Source organism: Alnus glutinosa, chromosome 2 (genome assembly GCF_958979055.1).
Source record: "Alnus glutinosa chromosome 2, dhAlnGlut1.1, whole genome shotgun sequence".
Lineage (NCBI taxonomy): Eukaryota > Viridiplantae > Streptophyta > Magnoliopsida > Fagales > Betulaceae > Alnus > Alnus glutinosa.
The window spans coordinates 32735542-32749584 of record NC_084887.1 but is presented as its reverse complement, the minus strand read 5'-3'; the positions used below and the strand labels follow the sequence as shown (position 1 = coordinate 32749584).

Below are 14043 nucleotides of genomic sequence, written 5' to 3'. Positions count from 1 at the left end.
AAAATAATAGCTTTGACAAAAACTCACTCATCCGAGAAAAAAAAATAAAAATGATAGATAGTAGATGTGGCTTTGCATAACCAAAAGCAATCGCGGAATTTTCGAGTGAAGAAAGCGACGAAATTAAAAACTAATACTGGTTAAAAATTATTGAAGATCAAGAAGCTTGCCATAGGAGTTTTACACGTACGGCAACATAGCAACGAACTATGAATTAAAAACGCACCAAATTCAAGCTTATAGCCAGTGGCTCCGACCCATTGCCAAGAAGATGCCTCACAGAAACACCTTTACATTACTGTAAGCCACTTTCTAGAAACTCCTCTGTTTGGGCCTCAACCTAGTGACGCTAACAGTATGTAAGTGCAAAGAACTCCATAATATTGTGAATACGTGGAAGGCTACGTTTAAAAAAAGAAAAAGGGCAGGAAGATAACTACATCTCAAAAAAATCAAAATTATTTGCATTTACTATGCCAAAGAATACACTTGTTAGTTGCCAGAGCCTCGTATTGATTCAATTTTATCGCAAAAATAAGAGAGCAAATATCTAGCTGTTCTGGTAACCACAATGTTGGCTCCTTAATCAAAATAGCCCCAAAAGCTTCAATATCCAGCTATTCTGTTTCTGGAACTCAAGAGCTATCCAAAACAGCCACTGTCAACAAAATGATGAATCTCAGCCAGTTTTTGACCAAAAATAACTACCTCTCATGCCAAGAAGAAGGAAGGTTGTGGACCAGCAGTAAATCACATCAAGTCATCTTTTGCACACAAGCGCTCTGAACCAAAAAAAAAAAAACAATACGTTACTCTTAGACAAGGCATAATACACATGTAAAATATGTTGTGTGTGAATACACTTTCACACGCACACACCACAGTACCACACACTTCCATAGAAACATAGAACGCAATGACTTTTTTTTTTTTTTTTTTTTTTCTCGTTTTTTGCTGTCTACAATTCAATTTACAGACATTACGACAAAAAGGTCTGAAAAGCCTAGACAAAAAATAAATAAATAGAGGAAAATTATTTGGACAATGCTGTGCAGATATGCAATCACATGAAAAATGGATTCCAAAAGAATACAATAAACAAAATAATATAAACATCTTGAGGCATAGATACATCACAGTACAAGGATGACCGAATTGCGGTGCTAAAATATTCTCATACCCGAGAGTAAAGACCCCACCGGACTTTCTTCATACAAAGGTGATTTGGACACGAAAATAAGACAGAGAGAGGGTCTGAAACCATGAATTACAACAGAAATTTTCATTTTGAGGAATTGATATCACATTATAAGGACAACTGAAACAGTGTGCTAAACTATTCTCGAAGTAAAGGCCATATCTGTAGGGGGAACGATCAATATATTTCAAAGAGGACCAACTAAAATCTCCAGTAGAGAGAGACGGGGACCCGCGGGGGGGTAACATATCTGTAGGTTCCTGATTCCTATAATAGTTCCTCAGAGAAGACCAACTAAAAATCTCCAGTATTATGATGAGCATTGACAAATATATACCTAGTCGTACCACAGCGAGAGAGGGGGGGGAGGGGGGGCTGAAAAACGATGATTAAAGTTCGTTTTTCACCATTGAAGTTAAACCACTTCTCCATCTATATACAGTTTCTTAGAGATAAAAAGAAGAAAATGTCATGGGTATCCGTAGGTTCCTACTTCCTATAATAGTTCCCCAGATAAGACAAACTAAAAATCTCAAGTATTATAATGAGCATCCTGGACAAATAATGATGACAAATATATACATAGTTTGTACCCTAACATTCACAATTTTTTTAAGCCACATAAAGTAACGACACACACAAACACAAACAGATTTGGCATACTTAGTTAACCACAAAATAATTTAAAGGAGGTAAGATTTCATCATAGAAATTAGATATGCATTTTCTTTGTTCATTCCCTAGAATACTGCGATATATTTTGAAGATAACCTGAAACTAAATGTTCACATATAAAAAAGAACTTATCAATTTCCTACAGATGACAATATCAAAAGCAGATGAGAATACATGAGCAGAACAGCAAATATAAAGCAATAGATCCGATTGCTGTAATCCAGTTGAAGCAGCATGACTGTGGAAAAAATAGCACAGCACGTGGCCACACAAGTTCCAACAACATGGACCTTCAGAATTTAGATCCAAGGTGAACATATTTATATGGTAGCTCAAGCGCTACTGGACTAATGGAGAAAGAATAATTTGGAGTAGAATTAGAAAGTCATGGTCTACCGTGTGAGTTCAAGCACCAAATCCACTAATTACTGATGATTGAGATCCATTTAATAAGCAGAAAAATGACAAATATGATAGGGTCCTTTAGCCTATTTACTTTGTCATCTCAATATTCATGTACTCCAGAATAATGATTTTTTGGAGGGAGGAGTCATACTCAGATATTCATAAGCCAATATCATTGAGGTTCCCCAAGCTGACATGCTGAAAAATCTTGGACCCAATCCTCTGTAGAAACCTTTCCAACCATCATCTTTAATCAAGCCTTTAACAACTTCTCTTGCAGTGGTTCTCTTTTCATGTCCCATCACCTATTATAGTGCAGAAAAAAACTAATTAAAAGAAAACATCAGAAGTAAATCGGTCAAATGAAGATGAACACAAAGCCCATAGCATACTCATTTTAGCTTTAGCTTTTTTTGAGAAGATGAGGTCTCTAGACCTATATATTGAGTGTTCCACACATCAGGAACTCCCAAAACAAGGTTGTGGAGTAATTCTGAACTTTTTTGTATTTGTATGGTTACAGACCAACTTACGAAGGCATTTATTTGCCCAGGAAAAAATAGCAGAAAAAAGAATTCAAAGATTGAACCATAAACACACAAAAAAAAAAAAAAAAAAAAAAAAAAAAAAAAAAAAGAGCGGGGGAAAAGGAAAAAATGAGTGTGGGCATAAATTGGTTTTATTGTTGGTTTTATAATGTACAAGTATTATAAATTACGGATCTACCGCGCTTTTGACGAAGTCAAAAGATTCTACATAGTAATTAAAATTATTTTTTCTAATATGCCATGTCAATACCATGTCTTATACTAAAATTGCAGGGGCAAAAATATCAACTGCGGGTGGAAAGTTTGGGTAAATTGACAACCATGGAACTATTGCAAACAGTTGGAGCCCCTCCAGTTTCAGACAACCGACAACTAAAGACTCCCATTTAGTTTTGCATGGATACTAAAATAAATCTCAAGCCCTATCTTAATCTTTTGGGCCAAAGGGTGTTAAGTTACATGAAGACATACCATAGAAGTTGTGGAACAAATCGTGGAACAAAAAAGTTGTCTGTCCTGGTAGGTAACCCTATGTCTTAGTGGTCAAAACACTTACCTACCAAGTTGACTAAACACTGATGGACACTATACCAATAGCTTACCATATTTTTGTGGGAAAAAAGAAAAAGAAATACTGCACAACATGCAATTAAAGTGAAACCATTCAAGTGCACTGATAAACTTGGCATGTACATACAAAACACAATAACATAAGCATGCTCATGCATGTAGGGCTGTATTCGAACCAAGTCGAGTCAAGTATTGAATGTTCAAGCTCGGCTCATTTAATTTTATTTCGAATACGAGTCGAACTTGAATTTATCATCGAACAAAATATTTTGTTCAAGCTTGGCTCGTTTAATTTTATTTCGAATACGAGTCGAGCTCGATCTTATCACGAGCTGCTCAATTAACTTATTCATTTATTATATAAAGTAAATATCATGATTGTTTATATTTTCATAAATCCATATTAATCATTAATTAATTAGGTCTTGTTAAAATTTTATCATCTGAGTTCATTAAAGAAATTAACTTGAATCTTAAATAATATAATCTCGAGTTTATATGTATGTATATAAATTTATTATGCACATACACAAATTACATGTGTGCACACAAACACATATAACCACACATACTCACAAACACACTTATGTACACACAAATCTATAAAATTAAACTCACAACAATAATTCAAGCTATATTTATCATATTAGGAAGATGATTCATTTTACTTAAGATGTTTTTATTACAAAATTAAAATAATACTAAGAAAAAATTGTAAAAATGAAGTTATACGAGTTTATACAAGCTTATCCGAGTCGAGTCGAGCCGAATTTATACGAGTATGTCTCGTTTAATATTCGAACATATTATTGTGTTCACGAACGGCTCATTTATTATTCAAACCGAGACCGAATCGAGTTTAACCGAACCGAATCAAGCCAAGCTGACGAGTGGCCGAGCTCATCTTACACCCCTACATGCATGTATACGCACACACACATGAACACAAAAGACGGGGTAAATTCTAAATTTTCCTATGACTAATCACTTGTCTAGGGAAATAGAGGAGAATGCCCTTGATTTACTTTGTCACTATATGAATACAATGTGAATTGCCTTTAAGATGGTCAAACTTCAGAATCCCTCGCACCAGAAAGCAAGCAGCAACTAAGGGAACAGGGAATAGGGAGCTTCAGGCCACCATTTTTTTCAGGGAAAAGTAGGTAGAATGTTATCAACAATTCATGAATTACATTTTTCATGGCAAATAGAATAGACCAAGCATGTTTTTTCTGGAGAAATTTATAGAGCATTTTCAATTGCAACCAGCCAAAAGCTTGTCCGGCAGTCAGGGTTCAATGGAACTGATGAAGGAAGAAGAAGATAGTTTGATGTGATCTAGGTTAATGAATACCTGTAAGCGTGTCTTAATGGTGTCCAATGGGGTTGTGATGCAGGACGCTGTTGCTCCTGCAATAATTCCTCCAGTAGCTTGGACTAACACTATTTTTGACTGGCTAGGAGCAGCTTCCTCATGATCAGTGCCGTGGCCTAAGAGACTGCTGAATAAATGAAATGGTAATGGAATAGTTAGAAATTAAATAAATCATTAATAAGTGGAGAACCCAGAACACAACTTTAAAACAACAATAATAAACAATGATGATAATGATAAAAATTCGGGGGTTTCTCCCATAGATCCGGTTGTTTGTGCCAATGTTATTAGGGATTCAGATGATGTGTTGTCTATGTGGGTTGATTCGGGTCCTCCAGACCCCCTGATTTCTTCGGGAATTACTTCTTCTGTTCCTATGCTGAACCACAACTCAGGCTTGGAAGAAAGGAATGGGCTGGAAATTGCTTTACTCCCAGAGGAAGAGCCTGTACCTGTGTCTTTTATTGACAAAGTCAGGAACTATTCTGGTGAGAAGACCCCAGAGGGCTTTTTGAAAGCAATTCTAGCATATAGCCATTGGGTGGGGATTACTTGCGATGGCTTTGAAGGTAAGCTTTCGGCTGTGTTTGAGGCTATAATCGACAGTAATGTTAAGAAGGCAACGGGTTTTAGCTCGAGCTTGAGCATCAAAGGTACGAGGGAATTAAACAGATTATCTTGTTCGGTTAATTATGATGCACATAGTGGAAGCACCTCTCGTGGTAGGTGCAAAGGCAGGGCTTTTGGTGGTTTTTAATGAAGCCCAAAATTCTCTCTTGAAATGTTAGAGGGTTAAACGAGGGTGACAAGCGGTTGAAAGTCAGAAACTTATTAAGGCAGTGGAAGGCTGATATTATTTGCTTGCAAGAAACTAAACTGGATTTTGTGTCCAATAGTTTAGTGAGAAGTCTATGGGGTTGTCACTTTGTTGATTGGTGTTATTTAGCTTCTCGCGGAGCCTCTGGTGGTATTTTGATCATGTGTGATAGAAGGATCGTAGAGAAGATTGATGTGTATGCGGGCGAGTTCGTTGTTGCTTGTTCTTTCAGAAGTATTGCTGACAACTTCTCTTGGGCTTTTGCTGGGGTCTACGGTCCTAACTTGGACTCTCTAAGAAGTTCTCTCTGGGATGAGTTGGCTGGCCTTTCTTCTTGGTGGGAGCTGCCTTGGTGCATCGGGGGTGACTTCAATGTCACACGCTTTCCTGCTGAAAGATCTAGAGACGTTCGTATTAATGCGGCTATGATGGAGTTTTCGGATTTTATTTTTGAGCAGAATCTTATGGATCTACCTCTTTCAGGAGGGCCATTTACGTGGTCTAATAATCAGGAGAGTCCCTCTTGGTCTCGCCTCGATAGATTTCTTGTTTCCCCAGATTGGGAAGTCAAGTTTCCAAGTTCTCTTCAGAAAAGGCTTCCAAGATTGTGTTCTGATCATTTTCCTATTCTTCTTGATTGTGGTGGGGTCCATTGGGGTCCCAGACCATTCAGGTTTGAGAATATGTGGTTAAAGGCAGAAGGGTTTGTGGATAGGGTGCGGCTTTGGTGGGAGTCTTATAGCTTCCAAGGCTCGCCCAGCTTCATCTTCTCTCAAAAGCTTAAGGCTTTGAAGATTGATCTCAAAAGATGGAATGATCAGGAGTTTGGTAATGTGGAGTTCCACAAGAAAATGCATTTGGAAGATTTGAGTGCTCTTGATAGATTGGAGGAACAACAGGGTTTAACTCCTGAAGAAAAGACGAGGAAATGTGGGGTCATCAGAGATCTGGAGAACTCTATTTTACAGGAGGAGATTAGCTGGAGACAGAAGTCTAGGGCTCTTTGGCTTAAGGAGGATGATAAATGCACTAAATTCTTTCATCGGGTAACCAATTCGAACAAGAGATCCAATTCCATTGAGTCTCTCTCTATCAATGGCTCTATCTCTTCAGATCAGCAGGTTATTAAGGATCATGTTGCTCAATTTTACAAATCTCTTTTTACAGAATCTTTCTGTTGGAGGCCTAGGATGGATAACATGGTTTTTGACAATTTGGATGCGGGTGAAGCCGATTCCTTAGAACTTCCTTTTGAGGAAAGGGAGGTCTTAAAGGTGGTCAAAGGTTTGAATCATGATAAGGATCTAGGCCCTGATGGGTTCACTCTTGCGTTTTTCCAAGATTGTTGGGAGGTGATCAAGACTGACCTCATGGGAGTTTTCCAGGACTTTCACACTCATAGCAAGTTTGTCAAAAGTATTAATGCCACTTTCTTAGCCTTAATTCCGAAGAAGTTCGGGACTGTGGATCTTAAAGATTTTTGGCCTATTAGTCTTGTAAGTGGTGTGTACAAGATCATTGCCAAAGTTCTTGCTAATAGGCTCAGAAAGGTTGTGGAGAAGATTATTTCGAATCCGCAAAATGCTTTTGTGAAAGGAAGGCAAATTCTTGATTCTGTTCTTATAGCTAATGAGTGCCTGGATAGTCGCATCAAATCAGGTGAACCAGGGTTGCTATGCAAACTGGATATCGAGAAGGCTTATGATCATGTTAATTGGGATTTCTTATTGTATATGTTGAGAAGATGTGGTTTCGGGGAGAGATGGTATTCTTGGATAGCGCATTGTATTTCTTCAGTGCGCTTCTCGGTTTTGGTGAGTGGCACCCCTGCTGGTTTTTTTGGCAGCTCTCGTGGTCTTAGACAGGGTGATCCTCTGTCGCCTCTTTTGTTTGTTATTGTGATGGAGGCCTTCAGCAAGTTGTTCTCTGTTACTGTTCAAAGGGGCTTTCTCTCTGGGTTCTCTGTGGGCTCTAGTAGCAATGAAGTGATTCATATTTCTCATTTGCTTTTTGCAGACGATACTTTAGTTTTTTGCGGAGCTAGTCCTGAACATCTTCTCTATCTTCGTATGTTATTACTGTCCTTTGAAGCTGTTTCAGGATTGAAGATTAATTTGGATAAGTCAGTTTTGGTTCCTGTGGGTCTTGTGGATAACATGGATGAACTTGCTGGCATTTTGGGCTGTGGAATTTCTTCTCTTCCGTTAAAGTACCTTGGTCTTCCGTTGGGGGCCCCTTTTAAGAATAAGTCTAGTTGGGATGAGGTAGTTGACAAGATTGAGAGGTGGTTGGCTAGCTGGAAGCGGTTGTATTTGTTGAAGGGTGGCAGAGTAACCCTTATAAAAAGCACTCTCTCTAATCTTTCAACGTACTTTCTATCCCTTTTCCCTATTCCTTCAAGTGTTGCTAATCGTATTGAGAAGTTGCATAGGGATTTCTTGTGGGGTGGCATAGGCGAAGAATTTAAGTTTCATTTGGTTAATTGGGCCAAGGTTTGCTCTCCTATTTCTAGTGGTGGTCTGGGCATTAGAAATTTGAGGATTTTCAATATGGCTCTGTTAGGGAAGTGGCTATGACGCTATGCCCATGAGAGAGAGGCTTGGTGGAAATCTGTTGTGGATGCAAAGTTCGGATCTACTTGGGATGGTTGGTGTTCTTTAGACCCCCCTGGGTCTCATGGAGTGGGGTTATGGAAGAATATTAGGAAGGGGTGGAGGTTGTTTTGCAGCTATACTAGACTTATTCTGGGAAATGGATCTAGGATCCGTTTTTGGGATGATGTGTGGTGTGGTGAGGCGCCTCTTAAGGAAGTTTTTCCAGTTTTGTACGACATTGCGTGTGACAAGGACGCACATGTTGCAGACCATTTGGTTGTGGTGAGTGGGTCCTATCAGTGGGATGTTAGCTTCTTCCGAGCGGCCCACGACTGGGAGGTAGATGTTTTGGCTTCTTTCTTCTCTTTGTTGTACTCAACCAGAGGGAATTGTGATGGGGAAGATCAGCTCTGGTGGTCTCCTTCTCACAAAGGGAAATTTTATGTTAGATCTTTCTATAAGGCTCTTGTTTGCAAAGAGGCTATTCATGTTCCCTGAAAAAGTATTTGGCGGACCAAGGTTCCCTTGAAAGTGGCTTTCTTTGCCTGGACGGCAGCGCAAGGGAAGATCCTCACCTTGGATAACCTCAGAAAGAAGCGTGTCATTGTGATTGATAGATGTTGCATGTGCAAAATGAATGGGGAGTCGGTGGATCACCTTCTTCTCCATTGCGAGGTTGCACGCGCTCTTTGGAATGCCATCTTTAGTCGCTTTAGTCTGTCTTGGGTTATGCCTCTTCGGGTGGTAGATTTATTCGATTGCTGGTGGACGGGTGGTCGTTCTCAGAGTGCAGCTGTGTGGAAGATGGTCCCTTGTTGCCTTTTGTGGTGTTTGTGGAGGGAACGCAATGATAGGCAGTTTGAGGACAAAGAAAGATCTATTGAGGAACTCATTTCTTTTTTCTTTCATTCTTTGTACTCTTGGGCGGCGGCATTCCTCGCACCTTTATCGTTTAGTTTTAATGATTTCCTTGTATTGTTCTCTTTTTCTTCTTAGATGCCTTTCTTGTATACTTCCAGTGTACTTGATTACGCTTTGCGCTTTTTAATGATATCTCTCTTACTTATCAAAAATAAAAAATAAAATGACACACCCGAAGTCCATAAATGTGAAGGAATGTTCAAATCTCTTACAACCTGCTAGCTTATCTTTTTGAATGGTCTAAGCATGGCATGGCCTCTTAGACTAAAGGCCAAAAAGTAAGTGTCAAGTCATCAGAACCATCATTTTCAGGCTCCCAACCTCCTAATCATATCTCTATATTTGAACTTACATATATTCCTGACCTTTTCAATGTCATTACCCTGTTTAATAAGAAACTGGAATTTGAAGCCTACTAAGTCCAATTTAGAGCAAAGCACGTCTGATTTTGGTTTGCCCCTTGTGAAGTAGGATCAGAATCATCTTCATTTCACTTAAAATGGTTCTTCCATTTTATGATCCAGATTTTATTTTGTTGCATCTAACGGTATACATGTCGTCATGTCATTTAAAATTCACTATGTAACAACATATACACCATTAGATCTGTAACATCTAATCTAGACCACGAAATGGGGAACCATTTCATCTAAAATTGATAGATCCTATTCATGTGAAGTACATAAGATATAGTAATATATGAAGGATCATTTCTAAGATATGAACAACCTAAAATCTAAAGGTACACAACATTCCATGTCCCCTTATATGATAGAAAAATTATTACTGGACTGATTCTTAAGGCAAACAAGCACTTTCAACAATTAACATTAATTGAAAACAAATTACCATGTCTCACCTCCAGAGGAAGCGTTGGCTTGAACCATAACTTGCCCACCATACAGCACTTGATGGAGAATAAGTCATAACAGATAGACCAAACCCTCTGTATAATCCTCGAATGCCATCAGACTTTATAACCTTACGAGCAACATCTAAACCCCCACTGTACTTTGCGTGGCCTGAGTATCCTTGGACCATCAACTTTTGGCTAATCTGAAGAGCCCAATATTGAGGAAATTAGCATCTAATAATTTCCTCTTTTTCTCTTCTTTTCTTTTCTTTTTTTCGCTTTATATGACTGTGACCTTTAGGCTAAACTTAAATTATCATTTCAAACCCAGAAATCTTATAAACCAATAATCAGATGATAATATGCCAACCCTTTAAATAAGTTTTTACAATTTCAAGTATAAAGACAAAATGCTCGTCCAAAATATGACCTAGAGCCTCCATACCACATCAATTGGAACAAACACAGCCTGAGAAAAAACCGATGCTATCATGCCAGCTATTCCATTTGCTATGGCTGCCTCTGTAGGCTCAGATAATTTAAATGGTTCAGCCATCCTGAAGGCAGCCACTTTTGTGGTCTCTAAAGCAGTAAGAAAAATGACCCTGGCAGGAACTGCACCAGTTATGACTGTACCGAACCCTCTGTATAGACCAGGAACCCCATCAGTTCTCAGTATCCCTTTGATGACAGAAATTGCATTTCTCTCGGCAACATCCTTTGATGCAACCTGCAGCCTGGTTTTTACCACAGAGACTGGGTACAGTGCCACGGTAACTCCTGTAAAGAGGCCAGCCCCTACGACATAAAACTTGGTCTTGTCAAGCCTGCAGGTAGAACCAGTGAGTTCAAAAGCTGATAAATTTAAAATTATTAGTAAATCAAGAAGAAAGATTAATCAATCCATAAGATTATGAGCGTAAAACTTTTGTGACACCTATGAACCTGGTTCCTATTGTCTATTGAAGAAGACTTAGTTGGGTTGGGTCTGCACACACACACATACATATATACTGTAAAAGGAAGAGGCTACAATCAAGGTAAGGGAGTTTCTTCAGGACTTTTGGTATGTTGAAAAACTCAAAGAGACTGAAACCCTTGTGAGTTGAATTGAATTGATTTAGTTCAAGTACATCAATAAGTAGACATTCTTCACTAGTTTTGAATGATTACCCTCAACCGTGAGATTAACATTTTGCTTAATGCCCTTAAGAAGTACAAAACCAAACACAGTTATACGAATACCTTACCGCAATACGCATCAATTCTTTTCTTCGAAATAACAATCTTATAACTCCGTGGAATTTCAAACTCCATGTTTTTCAGAAATTCGAGGCCTAAGATTGCACAACCACTTGGCTTAGATAACCGAATCAAACGGAAAGTATGGAATTCAATTTTTCCTTTTCTTTCTTTTTCCCTCCCCTTTCCTCAGCTACCAAACAAAACCACATATATTTCATAACGAAATTAAAAGAAAAGGCTAATTACGAGCATAAAGAACTCAACGAAAGGAAAGTACACTAAAAAGAGAGATTAAACCAGAAATTGAGACGTACTTGTCCCAGTTAATCTCGGTTTGACCAAACGACTGAGCTCGAGAGCTAGGCGCAGCCATGGACTCGTCTCGGAAGTCGGATCGAACAGACTCGAAGAAAACAAATCTCGAATGGACGCGAATTCAAGAACGCATTTCTCTTCAGAGGCCCATCGTCTTTGAAAAATCTCTCAAAGGCTTCTACTATACCAAATGAATGTTTGGAATTTGGTCAAACACGAAATGGCCAAGAACGACTCTTTCTCTTCTTTTTTTTCGCAATTCGGTCTCCTTGGAGCGAAAACAACTCTCTACGTCCCAAGAAAAAAAGAAGGAAAAAATAAACAGTAGAAAATCGTTTTTTTTATAGTGAGCTACGCGGCCTCTTGATGGTCATTTCTGCGGCGCGATCTCCTACGGCTGAGTTTCTCTTCCATAATTTATTGCACTTACCAAACACGCCGCTACAAGGTCATCATAAACCCCTTTTTTTTTCTTTTTCTTTTTTTCTTTCTTTTTCTGAGGTTGTTTTCCTTTCATAATTTATTGGATTATTATATTTTTAAATTATTTGTTCGAATTTGAGAGATTTCTAGCAGGTAGTTGTAAAAGACTACTTATGAGACCCAACTTAAGTAACTCAATTTTTATTTAGTTAAGTGAGTTTCATAAGTGGTCTCTCTCTCATCAAGAATAAAAACTTGATTGGCCAAGAAACGGCGGCTACTGATCAAAATTTTTAAAAAAATTAGTCTTTTCTTTTTCTTTTTCTTTTTGTCCCCTCCTATTTTTTGTTCTTTTGATTCTTTCACTGCATGCCAATCAAAATGCTAGGTGCATCCAGCCACAAAGGATACTATTAAAGAACAATTGCTTTGTTGTCACTGGGAATACACATATTTACAGACAGGAAAAGGTCCAGGCAACTATGTGAAGAGATCAGAATTTGTGCAATGATTATGCCCACGTCCTACATTATACTGCATTTATACACAACTGAGCAACATGGTTCCTAATCAGTTGTGGCAATTGCATCAAGACAAGAAACCAAATAACAAAGTTCCTCTCCACTGTAAGCATTTTAAGCAAATAAACTGGAGAACCAAATGGCGTTGACGGCTGAGGCACAGAGGCAGTCAGTGAGGCGGAAAGGAAAAGAAAGAAAATCACATCTGTGTAAAGTAAAAATTAAGGCTAATTTAATAATTTGATATTTTTAAATTTTAATATATTTTTTTATTATTTTATTATTCATATAAATATACCCAATTATCGGTTATAACCGGGTATAAATAATGCTAAAACCGATTACCAGTTATTTTCAACCGATACCAAACCGATTAGCCGGCTATAAATAGGACCAACCATGTACAAAATTCATTCACCGAATACAATTTTCTTTTACCTCTTTCCTTATCTGTCTCTGGATTCTAACATATATAAATGGGAACTGTTGTGATCCATAAGAATTCCACAAACTAAGCCTTGCTCTTCTTTTTCATGTTGTCCATAAATTTCTTTAAATAATTCAGAATCGACGAATTTGCTTGATTCAATATTTCTTTTTAAAATCAACAATTATGTTTAGCTTAAGATCATGTAGAGCATATTGCAAAGCTTTGTAACTAAACATCTCCAAACTTTTTCCTGTAAAGTATCCATGCTTCCCCTCCCAAATCTACAATTCTCAGTTCTCATTCACATCCTTCGCTCCGATCGAACGGTAAGTAAATCAATCTTTCAAAAAGTTTCATTCTATGTTTTATGTCCAAAACCAAAAATCGCCCCCGTAGCACTTATTTGCAGAAAGAGTGAAAAAGAAAGCTTTGGTTGTAGAGGAGGAGGGAAGCCCTTCCCTCCTCCCAGGGTGTTTAAGGGTTTCGTTTCTTTAGTTTATGGTACGTGTTCCTTCTATCTTAAAGCGTCTTTGGCACCTTGGAGGAGAGGGGGGTTTTTATTCTCGTCCTGTTTAGGGGGGTTTTTATGTTTTTTTGTTGTGCTTTCTTCTATTGGTTAGTTGGGACGTATTGACGGAGGATCCCAATTTGATGCATGGAATTCGGTGCCGATGTTGAATCAGAGTGGATCTCCATAAAAAGTCAAGATTTGTGTTTCAATGGAAGGGTCTCCATTAGGGGCAAGAAGATCTGTCTGGAGAGGACGAACGAATCTTGAAGATGGTTTTCACCCATACCGAAATCCTGAAGAGTGAGGATTTCCAAAGATTTGGCGACTTTGCTTGGTTTTGCTAGATCTAAAGTTATTACAGAATGTGGTTGCTAGATTTGTTGGAACCAATGGAGCCGATCAGTGCACAGGTTTTCTCCATGGAAGCCTGCAGCTACGACGGCAAATGGATCTCTAATGGGATGGAGGTTCGGGTGAATGAGCAGTTGCATTTCTTCAGTAACCACTCTCTTGCATAAGGGGCACCAAGCCGAGGATTTCGAATAAGGTACAGTGTTGAAACTGTCCGATTTTTATGGAAATTACTTTGGTGTTTAAGCAATTTGTGCACTCAAACCGTCGAGCAAAAGGGTAAGTGAGGGA

At 38.4% G+C, this 14043-nt stretch overlaps 1 protein-coding gene across 4 annotated transcripts; it reads right to left on the bottom strand.

The window, feature by feature from the left end:
* Window positions 1-441: 441 nt before the first annotated feature.
* On the bottom strand, window positions 442-11926 carry LOC133859557 (uncharacterized). Of its 4 annotated transcripts, none has more exons than XM_062294988.1 (6): window positions 11516-11926; window positions 10402-10783; window positions 9963-10159; window positions 4751-4895; window positions 2370-2583; window positions 442-782 (listed from the first exon to the last, which is right to left on the bottom strand). In XM_062294988.1, the coding sequence occupies exons 1-5, from the start codon at window positions 11572-11574 to the stop codon at window positions 2386-2388; spliced, it is 981 nt and encodes a 326-aa protein (XP_062150972.1). In that variant the 5' UTR covers window positions 11575-11926; the 3' UTR covers window positions 442-782; window positions 2370-2385. The 4 variants fall into 4 exon arrangements, with proteins under 4 accessions (XP_062150972.1, XP_062150974.1, XP_062150971.1 ...); XM_062294990.1 differs by having other exon boundaries at window positions 2430-2583; window positions 11516-11922; XM_062294987.1 differs by having other exon boundaries at window positions 4751-4898; window positions 11516-11921.
* Window positions 11927-14043: the final 2117 nt, after the last annotated feature.